The sequence below is a fragment of the Canis lupus genome, chromosome 16 (assembly GCF_048164855.1).
Source record: "Canis lupus baileyi chromosome 16, mCanLup2.hap1, whole genome shotgun sequence".
Classification (NCBI taxonomy): domain Eukaryota; kingdom Metazoa; phylum Chordata; class Mammalia; order Carnivora; family Canidae; genus Canis; species Canis lupus.
This window is the reverse complement of record NC_132853.1, coordinates 19,504,875-19,517,365: the sequence shown is the minus strand read 5'-3', so window position 1 is coordinate 19,517,365 and position 12,491 is coordinate 19,504,875. Positions and strand designations below refer to the sequence as shown.

The 12,491-nt window shown below is 37.2% G+C and overlaps 1 protein-coding gene across 12 annotated transcripts in view; it reads right to left on the bottom strand.

The window, feature by feature from the left end:
* NF1 (neurofibromin 1) overlaps positions 1–12,491 on the bottom strand; it is a 274,270-nt gene that overhangs the window by 143,224 nt on the left and 118,555 nt on the right. For all 12 annotated transcript variants that reach the window (XM_072779390.1, XM_072779394.1, XM_072779382.1 and 9 more), the window contains 10 exons: positions 11,482–11,731; positions 10,870–10,943; positions 10,559–10,642; positions 3,457–3,897; positions 2,941–3,080; positions 2,551–2,673; positions 2,020–2,103; positions 1,254–1,370; positions 456–637; positions 126–337 (listed from right to left, as the gene is read on the bottom strand). In XM_072779390.1, the coding sequence (XP_072635491.1) occupies positions 126–337; positions 456–637; positions 1,254–1,370; positions 2,020–2,103; positions 2,551–2,673; positions 2,941–3,080; positions 3,457–3,897; positions 10,559–10,642; positions 10,870–10,943; positions 11,482–11,731 (1,707 nt within the window). The remainder of the gene's footprint in view (positions 1–125; positions 338–455; positions 638–1,253; positions 1,371–2,019; positions 2,104–2,550; positions 2,674–2,940; positions 3,081–3,456; positions 3,898–10,558; positions 10,643–10,869; positions 10,944–11,481; positions 11,732–12,491) is intronic.

Sequence of the window (12,491 nt, the reverse complement as noted above, 5' to 3'; positions counted from 1 at the left end):
TCTGAAGTTTCTTCTGGCTCTAAAGTTTTAGCAATTCACGCAATAAACATTCCTGGAATGAATAAATTTGGAAGGACCTACTATATGTGCCCAGTCCTGGTTCCACACTTCCTCAATGAACTTACCCACTGGGAACACGGGACCACGTTGGCCAGAGCCATGGCTATTGGGAGCTCTCCCTGGTCTCCCATCATCGTCACCAACTCCACCAGCCTCTCAAACCGGTCGGCCAGCACTGTTTCCGCAAGTGTGTCAAATTCTGTGCCTTGTTGGAGGATTTTTGTCAGAACTTCCATAAATGTAGCTCTTGTCTGAAGATCTTTGTGATAACCTAAACCTGATATAGACAGATAAATGTATATTTACTAACATGGCTTGTTGAAGTAATTTTGAAAACCTAGAGAATTGGCATGTGAGACCAGCAATTTCTATATGAAGCTTTCATTTGATCTCACCTATGGAATGCATGAGGCCACTGTCCACATTAGCATTGAGTAAGTTTGACATTGCAAGGACTGTACAGTGCCTCAGTGATGCCAGCCTCCGAGACATGCCACGTTTCCTGCCACCTGTTTGTGCATTTTCATCTTCAACTTCACTACAGTCATTCAATAGGTTCATGAACAATGTGAAATACCTGAGAAATAAAAAGACTGACTCTTACACGGTGAAGGCCACATCACCAGAAAGCTAATCAGATATTTTGGAATCATGACATGTACATCATATGAGCGGTCTTCGATATCTGCTTCTCAGTCTTGGGGGAATCAGCCAGGGTGGCTCATGATGAAGTGTGCTATGCTGAATATGATTTTATCCTGACAAAGCCAGTACATATTTCATAACATAGGCATGAAACAGATGCAATCTTTCCTGGTCAATGCATCACTTTTAGTGTTTACCATACAAAACTAGTGGTCCAAAGAGTTTAGAGAATGCTATTTTTTTTTTTTTTTTTAAGAATGCTATTTTAAAGGACTTAGTGAGGTGATCTGGGTTTTACTGCCAATAATTCACTGCTTGGATTATTGTCTTAGAAACACAAAACACAGCTGTTTTCCTAACTCAGTCCTATCATAGGGAATATTGCTTCATGCATGGGCTATATTTTATAGGCAGCTGCTGATGGCCTTAATACCAAAGAAATGAGATCCATTTTCTAAATATTATCACATTTGCCACTTTGGTTAGATTTTGTTTTGTTGTATGTGGGCTTTGTTTTTTGCTTTGCCTTTCTGGGGACTGAAATTTACTTAAGAAATAACTGTGACTTGGCTTCCATCAATTCCACACCATCTCCTTCCTCCGGCTGCAGTGGAAGACCAGCCAGGAGTGAAACTACTGCTTCCATGCTTGCCTGGTCCAAGTCTCTGAAGAAAGAAAATTTAAAGACCATATAAATTTTTCAGGTTCTTCCACTCCACCTTCCCCTCAAATAAACACCTTCCTAAGAGAACTTTAGGAATTTAGAAACAACCTATTTCATTTAACTGTTTATCAGTACAACCTAAATAATTTCAGTTAACATGCACAACCAGAATGCAAAAATATTTCAAGTTAGGGAGATGATGATAATAACTTTCACAAAACCAAGCCTCACAAAAGAAATACACATGAATGATTATTATGTAGTTTGTTGTTTAATTACTTTCTGACATGTGACAATAAGTATTTACCATTAGAGTAAATGCAGGAAATTACTTTTTAGAAAGACTCAAGCCAAGTAAGTTCCTTAAATATTACCTTTATCAAATTACAAAATAAACAAAGCCTAAGGCTTTATACCTTTTATTTCCCAACAACTATAGATTATCCTTTCTAAATAGACGACTAACTTTCCAAGTAAAACTTTCAGTTAAAAACAGAAAATAAAGACTAATCTATATAATTCAAATGCAAAAGCTTGATATCCAAAAAACACATATTATAATAGGCATGGTGAAGTACTTATCAACATCCCAAGTAAACCTGTGAATACTTAATTAGAAGTCCTTCTCTCTCTTTGTTTTTTTTTTTTACCTTGTAAGACATTTTACATCATCATCTGCTGCCTGGTTGGATGTTCCCATAACCCAGTCTGTCAGGTATTCTACCATCTTATTCCTGCAGAATGGCAGGGGAAAGGAAAACAGCAACAATTCTTTAAGTCACACATACACTTTTTGTCATACAAATATTTTTTAATAATGCAAATAATTTGCCAAATCACTCAGGTGACATGAGAGTTTTATAAAAGAGATACCACCACTCCGACTCCAAGCATTGGAAGGGCTCTGACAGGCAACCAGGATACTGATCTTCCATTGATACTGATTCCCTTAGCCAGGGTATCAGTTTGGAAGCAATTCTTAGCTCCAGTATTATTTAGAAAAAGGGAGCACTGGCATGGGCACAAAGCTTTGGGAAATTTGAAAATACAGGAGGAGAAAAACTGAAATGTAAAAGGCTGCTTTTCTACCCCCCCTCATGATAATCAAGTACCTATTATTTTTCTATACTTCATTTAGCAGAAGATTTACAAGACTCCACTTTGCTCTCTTCAGAACTCACCTAAATTTCATCTCTTGACAAAATGAGAGGTCATCTCTCCTCGCCATCATCACCTCGACTAACTGACAGAGTTTCGTTTTTATTTGAATTGCATGGACCATATTCCCAAGCACACGAACATATCTATTTAGACACAGAAACATTCAGGAGAAAAAAAATATCAGATATAAGCAAAAGAGAAGGTTCTCTAAATGTTTTGATCTTTAAGTGAAATGATTAAATGTAACTATTAAAGTTGTAGTATTTTTATGTTTATTATAGGAATACATACATAACTTCTGGTTACCTTATTGTCATACTCCAATTTGGGTACAATAAAGAATGGCAAATTATTTCACTAGTAATTACCAATACTGATGTGTTTCTGTTACATTTCAGTAGAATGCTTACCTGACTAGATTTAACATCATTGTTTCAATGCTAGCTTGCCCCAGGTGTTCAGAGCTGCCTTCAGTATGATTATCTAGTAAGTTCTTCATTATAGCTATGGTTTGCTCCACAAACTGAGTATTGGTGTCAGTCAATAAAACCTACACAAAGAACAAAATACATTTTGGCATCAAAATGCAGACAGACTATACATAGAGTGATGCAAATGTCTGACCTAAATGTCATATACATGCAAAAATGTACCCACAGGCATATATCCAAATAGACACGCAGAGACACTCATACCCATACCCAAGATATTTATAACCCTTGGCACACTCACACATTACAGTTCCCAAAAACTAAAACTGATTCCTACATCAGAGGATTCTTTTTTCTGCAATTTTTCGCCTATTTTTTAAAAATTGTATGATATTCATGCCAGTATCAAGTTAATCAAAAAGAAAAAGGCTTCATTATCAAACAAATCACTCTATTCATGGGGAAGGGTGAAAAATAAAGCAGAGAACACTTTACCTGTCCTTGGGAGTCAAAAAACTTGCTGATGGTATTCTTCAATTTGTTAAATAGCATTGGATAAAGAGCAGGACTCAATTCTAGACCCACCAGATCCTTAACATTGGTCCGTATTTGAAGTCCCACTTTCTCATGGTTACACACCATTAAGGATAACAGCCGATCCATAAATTTGCTGACAGGTGTATCTGCATTTCCCTCTGAAGACATCACTGAAATCATGGAACCCTTACGTTCACTGACTGGGCCCATGGGTGGGCTATAGGTTGCCAAGCCAGAATTGCTTCTCTGCTGCAGGCACACTCCCCCAAGGGCACAGAGGAAGCCAGTCATGTTGATCCATTCCTGTAGGGAGTCCGTGTCAGACAAATCTATGGATCCTCCTCCACTGACATGAGACATTCGCCTCTTAACAATGGTCTTGTGAAGGCTTTCAGCAGCCTAAACACAAATTTTTTATGGAAAGCATGAATTCAACTTCAATTGGTTGAGAGACATGATAAAATCACTTTATCCAACATTTTTTCCATGACAAAAGAACATTTTTACATTTAAAAAAGCCAAGACTTCACCATTTCTAGTCACATCCAGGTATTTCATTGTCAGATGAGACTTACAGAGTGGAGGTAGCAACGAACACACATGCAAATCAGATGCAGCTCAGAAAGGGCCATATACTAGGACACCTGGATGGCTTAGTCAGTGAAGTGTCTGTATGCCTTCCACTCAGGTCATGATCCCAGCATCCTGGGATTGAGCCCAATTAGGCTCCCTGCTTAGCAGGGAGTCTGCTTCTTCTTCTCCCTCTGCCGCTCTCCCTGTTTATTCTCACTCCCTCTCTCTCAAATAAATAAAATCTTTAAAAAAAAAAAAAAGGGAACATATACTCCAAGTATTTGTTTATATCAATTCCTGGACAGAGAGGCAATGTCTATTCTGCTTCAAGGAATATAAGCAGGAAATTTTCAACCAAGTAGTATGTGCGCTTATTAGTGATAGTCCAAGTTCAAGTGCTCTAGGACCAGCTGTGCAAACATTGTACTACTATTAAAACACAAATTCCATGCGGCAAGATGGTAGTAATCAAGCAAAAGAACCACAGCACAGAAAGTAGCTGTAATGAAGGAAGCGCAGAAAGACAAGAAACAATAGAAAAAAAATCAAACTCTGTAAGAATCTGAGAAGGAATCTTGAAAAAATCTGATCCTGTTTGTGGAGTACAGACAAGAAAGAAAAACTCTTACTACATATGGCAAAGATTTTTCAAATTCAATTCTCCTTACTCACTGCTTACAAGCTAATACTCATCCTATTACTGAGAACATATCAACCCAAGAAAGAAACATATTAGGGGCATTCTGTGATATAAATGATGTAGAAGTACCACTGCATTTGCCTCCTTATGTATGTTTGTTTTATTGGAAAAATAGCCTTTCTCCCATGAAGGACTGCTTTGAATACAGAACTCCTAAAACTACCATTTTCTTATGGAACAGGCTTTTATTACAGTTGTAGCTAATATCAGAATCAGAATATGGCTATTATCCCTACTGTCCTGCAGCACATTATCCTTTTTAGGACCTGTATTTTTATGCAAGTTCTCTGAACAAGAGTAGAGACAGAATGCAGCTTGCAACATGATGACTTAATGTGGAACAAGTGAAAGAACCACTGGATAAAAAGGCTTGCTCTGACAAAGAGAGCCTAGACCTTGCAATTTATTATTTGTGTCACCTACTTTGTGAGGTTGGCTGGACTAAGATAACAGAGCAACTTCACACCTGCTATGAGTTGTGCAATAAGGAATTTTTGGTATCAGACACAGAAATGTCCATTGCAAAAGAACTTGCAAGCTAGCTTATAACCAGCAATGTGGTAGAGCATATATTTAGACGAAATTTACATACCGAGATTATTAAACAGTGCCACGGGATTTTTTTTTTTTTTTGGCAGCAGAAAGGCAACTGAGTACCAAGCATATTGACTGCATGTGGGCTGCAGCAGTGCCAAAACACTGTAATCAGTATACAGGTGACTTATTTCCTTTATTTATTAAGAATTTGGATCTAGTACCACTTAGACATCTCTTTAATCCAGTCTCAACTCTTGAGCCAAATGTTCATGCTGAACAAACATTATACTTGGCATCAATGTTAATTAAAGCATTATTTTTAAAAAGCATTATAGAACAATGCAATAGCAGCTAAGGCTCAGTTATCTAAACAACAGAGTTCCTCTGTATCTTTATTAAATATTAAGTTAAATAAGAAAGAGGAAGAAAAGCTCAGAAGAGCAGCTCCAACACTTCAGTCACCTGCAGCTAGTCCTTAAAGTATTGATAATAGTGTTACCCATCAAAATGGAGTCAGTGACTTGAAATGGATGAACTTAATAATAGACCCAAACATGTGGAACAGTAACTTTCAGATGCAGAGGAATCCATGCAGAAAGTTCTGATGAAACTGCCAACCGTGATAAAGATGAAAGCAGTGGTCCCAGTAGCAGTAGTGGGCAGAGTGATGGACCTAGACATGAGGTGAATTCTAGCTACACAAGCCAGTCCACTGGGAGCCCTAGGGGTGAGGTACAGTCAGAAGACACTGCAATATTAAAACACTTAAAGAAAATGAAGATGATAATCATGATCATAATCTTCCTAAAAGTATAGCTCTTCAGAACAGAAAGTTAGAATATCAATCGCTTAGGCGATTCCCAAGGACCATTAGAAAAAAAAAAGGGGACAAGTGACAGAATCAGAAAGGACCTAGTTTTTAACACTGAGTCAGTGCCAACAGTAGATAATCAAATACAAATGCTAGATGCCTGTTCATTCTCCAAACCCAGAGCGTGGTATTTCAGGGGAAGTTAAACACTGCTCATATAGTACAAGCATCTCCAGAATCTTATATTACACACTCTGATGACTTTCTTGGGGAGACTTCTGGGAATGAATTATTTAACTGTCCACATTTTATTGGTCCCTAGTGTCACCACCACCACCGTCACCACCACGATAGGCATATTGTTGATGATATACTGAGTGCAGTTGATAGAAGTCATAGTAGCTCCCAGATCAGTGCAAAATAAGAAAAAAATATGGCAGACTCTGATGAAGAACCTGGGTGTGAAAAGCAGCTAGTTCCGATTCATTCACAAGCAGAAACTAACATCTTTTCTCCATCAACATCTTCCCAATTCAGCATCCCATTTATGTCTTAGTCAAGGACCTGCAGTTCATAAACATCAATCCAACAGTGATGCTCTAACAGACATTAATTTGGATAACGTTTGCAAGGAAGGAAGCACTTTATTGTGGGATACAGTTCTTCATATCATTAATTGATATGATTCAATTAATCTTTGTGAAGGATTAAAAAATGAAGCAGAGAAACTTCTCTGTTGCTTCATATGTTGGTTTACAGACCACATCAAGTGAGATTCACTGAAGGCTGCCTTGAAAATTTAGGCAACAACAGGTAAAGAGGAATTTTTTACATGGTAGTCAAAGTTCATGTTGTATATTTTTATTGACCAGGTATGGTGAATTCACAGCATTTAATGTAGTATCATCAACCTGTGCTTTAGTAATTACAGTTTTCACAACAGGTTTAAAGACTTTTCTCTCACAGGGTTCATACTTTATCACTCAGCCTCGCTTTTTTCAGCACTTTTTGGCACTCCTGATTAACTCCCCTCCAACAGAAACAATAATACTTAATCTCTTCTTGTCTTTGGGAACACAGTAGTGATTACTCTGTTTTCAAATTACAGTTAAACGTTCTTGAACTCTGTCATATTATATATTAAAAAGATTAAATAAGTTAAAATTGAGCTGACATAGAAACATTTTAATAGGGCAGCCTAGGTGGCTCAGCAGTTTAGTGCCATCTTCAGCTCAGGGTGTGATCCTGGAGACCCAGAATCGAGTCCCACATTGGGCTCCCTGCATGGAGCCTGCTTCTTCCTCTGCCATTGTCTCTGCCTCTGTGTGTGTGTATGTGTGTGTCTCATGAATAAATAAAATCTTTAAAAAAAAAAAAACATTTTGATAATGGCATTCTTCCTCTGAGTGGCTCTTTTTGTGTCTTGACTTCTGCAGTCCATAAAGAATTAGGTTAGTGTTTTTCTCTAGTTTGAATTCTGCTGCTTATTTATATACTCCTTAATGGGGTTCAAACGGTTACTACAAGTTTCTTGCTTTTCAGATCTATTCCACTGATATAATTTCACATTTCCCTTAATAATGTTCCATTCCCTTGCAAAGTGAATTCTATTAGTAGTTGAATACGTTATATTAGAGTAATATAATGTTTTCAGGTTACCTCTGCCCAGGCCTGATATAAATCTGACTTTAATGAATATTTAAGTACTTCAAAAATTTTTTTACATAATTAGATTAGAAAAAGTATATGCAATATTTTACTTTCTGCTTTGGGTCTTAATGGGCTCTAATTTGATAACCACCAATAGAAAAACTGTTCATGTAGGTATAAGAAACCACTAATAGATCTCTGTTAGTGAATCCATTTGGCACATATTCTCTAAAAGAAATTCTTTATTTTTTTTTAAGTTTTTATTTAAATTCCAGTTAGTTAACACATAGGGTAATATTAGTTTCAGTAAAATGAATGCTTTTAATGACTGGATGATAGTTATCTTTTAAAAATCTTTGTGAAACCACCAGTTTATTCAATAGTTGTTGTACCAATTTATATTCCCCCCATGGATGTATCTGCATACTCTATTACCCGCAATTCCACTGTTATGTACTCTACAGAAATACATCTAGATGGTCACCAAAAGACACATTCAAGAATGTTCACAGCAGAAATACTCAAAATAACAAAATTCTTTGAATAGCTATCCAATGCCCAAAAAGAGTATGAAGGAAAATTAAATTGTGGACTGTGTGTTGAATGAAATACCTAGAGCAGTAACAGTGAATGAACAACAATGCTATGGAAAAGCATGGATGAGTCTCACAATGTTGAGAGAAAGAATATATAAGAGACTATATCTCTAGCACTCCATTTGTATCAAGCTTACAAACAAGAAAACTATTGTTATTTAGTAGTCAGCATAATGGTTATTCTTGGGTTGTTAGTGATCAGAAATGGGACATAACAAAGGCTTCGATGTGCTGGTAATGATTTACTTCTTGATGTGGGTGCTGGCTACACAAGTATGTTCACCTCCTATTATTTTGCACTATCGCTCAGATTTGTACATGTTCTTATATGAATGTTATATGTTATATTCCAGTAAAAACTGATGTGAAAGATGAAAAAAATAAGTCCAAACCTAAGATTATCATATACATTTTTTAAGAGCCACTAGTATATTTTTGTCATAGACTAGTATACCAACCAACAGTAACAAACTTCTTTGAAAAAGCTTTGGCTAACATGAACAAACCTTGCAAACATTATGCCAAGTGAAAAAAAAAATCATATTATGTGAAATGTCCAGAATAGACAAATCTACAGAAAGCAAACTGGTGGTTCCCAAGCGTTGGCAGGGTGTGGGGTGGTGGTGGGGAGATTAGAGAATGATAGCTCATGGATATGGGTTTTTTTTAATTGGGGTGATAGTTGTGGAACTTTGTAAATACACTATTTTTGTCTTGCTTTTTCATGGTCCAGGATGCCAGCTGAAGTTGTCAGCACAATGAAACCGAACTGGCAGGATGGATGCAGATTATTCTGCCATTCTTCTAGATCTCTGAGTTGTACATCAAATCTAGGGCTGATCACTCCACACTTGTTTAACATCTACCTGTGAGGTTCACAACATTTTCCCAGCTCTGTGGTCATCAATGATTTCAAGCTCACCAATGTAAACATGCTTTATCATCACAGTTGGAAACTAGACAATGACTTTGGAACATGGCCTAAGGAAAACCTGTGCCTCTCTTTACGGCACAGTTGATGCCAGATGTTCATGTATACCATTATGGCAGCATGGAAAGGTGGCAGAAAGTGAACTGTAACATTTTAAGTGTGCAAATTGTGTCATATGCAAATTATATCTCAATAAAATGTTACCCCCCAAAAAACCTTTCATCCTAAGGCCACATGTCCTCTCCAAATGACATTAGGTACATATTCTTGCTTTACAAAAACATAACTTTTTTTCTCTTGTTCTAATTAAGAATGACAAGAAAAAAGCAATGGGAGGCTTTAACATCTAATTATAATGAGAGCAATATGGCCATTACAAATCAAATATACACAAATGCAATTATTAATTTCTGGGGTAATAGATGATAATAGTTGGATGAAATGTCCAAAAAAATTTTTTTTGAATTTCACTTAACCTAGGAGTTCAGTCTTCTGCCCACCAGATCCCTTAATTAAAATACCAAATGAGGAAAAAAAAAATACCAAATGAGGGATGCCTGGGTGGCTCAGCAGTTGAGCGTCTGCCTTTGGCTCAGAGAGCGATCCTGGAGTCCTGGGATTGAGTCCATCGGGCTCCCTGCGTAGAGCCTGCTTCTACCTCTGCCTGTGTCCCTGCCTCTGTGTGTGTGTGTGTGTGTGTGTGTGTGTGTGTGTGTGTGTGTCTCTCATGAATAAATAAATAAAATCTTAAAAAAAAAAAATACCTAACTGAAATAGTAAAATGTAGTTTCAATTTTAATGTATTTTCTCTACCTTTGTCGTCCCTTTCCTGAAAATTCCACGAAATACTCTGATGGAAAAAGAGAAGGAAAGAGGATAAGGGAATGGTCCCTACCATAAATCATCTCTAGCTCATGCTGGCCAATATTTCTGTAATAATGGCAACATTGGTATCTGTGTTGTCCAATGCAGTATAGCAAATGGCCACGTGTAGCTAATGAGTCCTCGAAATGTGGTTACTGTATGACTGAGCAACTCAATTTTAACTGTATTTAATTAATTTAGATTTTCATTTAAACTTTAAAAAATCACATGTGGCTGGTGGCTACCATATTCATGCAGTTTCAGATGAACCACAACTAAATAACAGTCTTACAACAACTATATACATATTATACTAACAGTGACTCAAAAGATTATTGGAGTGAAATACCTATGTCTAGCAGATCAGTTTAAAGACAAAATCAACTTTACAAACTCACCTGGCCATCTTCCATTTTAGCTTTTGGGTAGTTGAGGATTAGTTTTGTAGCTTGTTCCCACTTCGCATGTGTATCTTCCCAAGCCTAAAATGAAGGCAATTACCACTTGAAAGCAACTTTAAACCTAGAACTAAAAATCAATCAGCAAGAGACAGGTCTCAAACTTGGTACATATTATAATATCCTACTTGTAATACGCACATATCTTCGATTTGCTTCAAAAGCTATTTCTGGTCACACACACATGACCTGAGGCTTCTACATTTGTGGGTGGGGGCCTGGGAGGGCTGGTGCTTTTGCTAAGGGCATACCTCGGTATTTCCTGCAGTGGGATGCTCAATGCGCCTTAGTAGTGCCATCACTCTTTTCTGAAGTGCTGCTCTTCCTAAGCAAAGACAACAGCAAATCAACTCATTGCACTTAGAGCCCTGCTTGCCAAGGGAGAAGCTGGCAAGCCCAACCCATAAGGCAGAGGAGGAGGAGGAGCAGAATCAATGCTTCAATGATAAAAGTGAACACTTCCTTTCACCAACCTCACAGGAAAGGTATTTAACTTGGACTCTACAATGTCCACAGCATAAAATCGATATTCCCATCTGTAGTTACTCAAAACATGTGCCACCGTCTAGAACTTCACTATATATAGTTCAGCCATAGTAAATTATAAAATTTGTAACTGACAGCAATTTATACTGCCAGTTTTTAAACAAATATGCTGCATATTAAAAGCTCAGTATGAAGTTAACGATTTATTTCAAATGCTATTTACTTTCACCCTATCTTGTGTAGAAAAGGTTTCAGGTAAGCAATTTGAATTAATCCTATAAACTTACAAAGTAGTTCCTACATTCCTAGCACAATTGGATGTCATGTGATTCAAGGCAAACTGAACAAGAGGAAGAAAAAACATTACCCACATTTACCTGTTGACATCATATTGCTGACAGAGGCAAATTCCATAAATGTGTTATAGTTGGGCAAGAAGTTGTGCACCGACACTTCGTCCACCCCACACCGGATATCTGCTTCCTCACAAAGGTGACGGAAACAGGACATGGCAACCAGAACAGCTTCAGTGTCAGGGCTCCACAGAAACATGTACAGGGCCACTTCTAGTTTAGTCTGAGCTTGTCGGCATATTGGCGGAGTACCGCTGCACCCTGCTGCACTATCCTGAGAGTCAGGAATGGGAGTCATTATGTTTGCAATGTAGCTAATTTTATTTACAAAATCCAACAATACAACAAACTATATACCATGTATGTCTGCATACAATAACCCACAAAAGCTTTCCCTTGCATCATAACAGGAATCTTCAACTCCTCAGTATCTTGTCTGAATGAGAAATGAGATTTGAACCAACATCATGCTAGTATTTGTCCAATTTCAAATCAAACAGATATTTGATTCCAGATTCTAGGAATGCAGATTGAGCAAACACACACAAGGAAGGTACCCACAGCATACATCTACTGAATGAAAAAATGCAATGCATTTCCAACTCAAATTCTAAATGACAAAGGGAGTAATAAGAAATTCTATCTACCTACTGAGGGCAAGAAATAAAGTAAACACTGCAGTAAGTACTAAAATGAGGGCACAAACAAGAACTAAATATTGCTATAGAAAATATACTTGATTCTGGATTACGTACTCCAAAAGAAATCCTCATTTACAAAATGAATATAAATTCTGCAGTTAACACAGACAACAGTAAACACTATACTGCTTACTTGTTATTTTGTCCTCTACAGAATGTTATACTAAAAATTAGGGATAAAAAAGCTTTGGTCTGTACTTCTTGACTTTCAAGTCTAACAATATAATGCCAATGGTTACAGTGGACCAGCAAGATCTTCTATGGAAAATCAGTCTAATCAAGATTCCTGCAGACTATATAATGGCAACGATTAAGAAAGACAACCTAAACCTA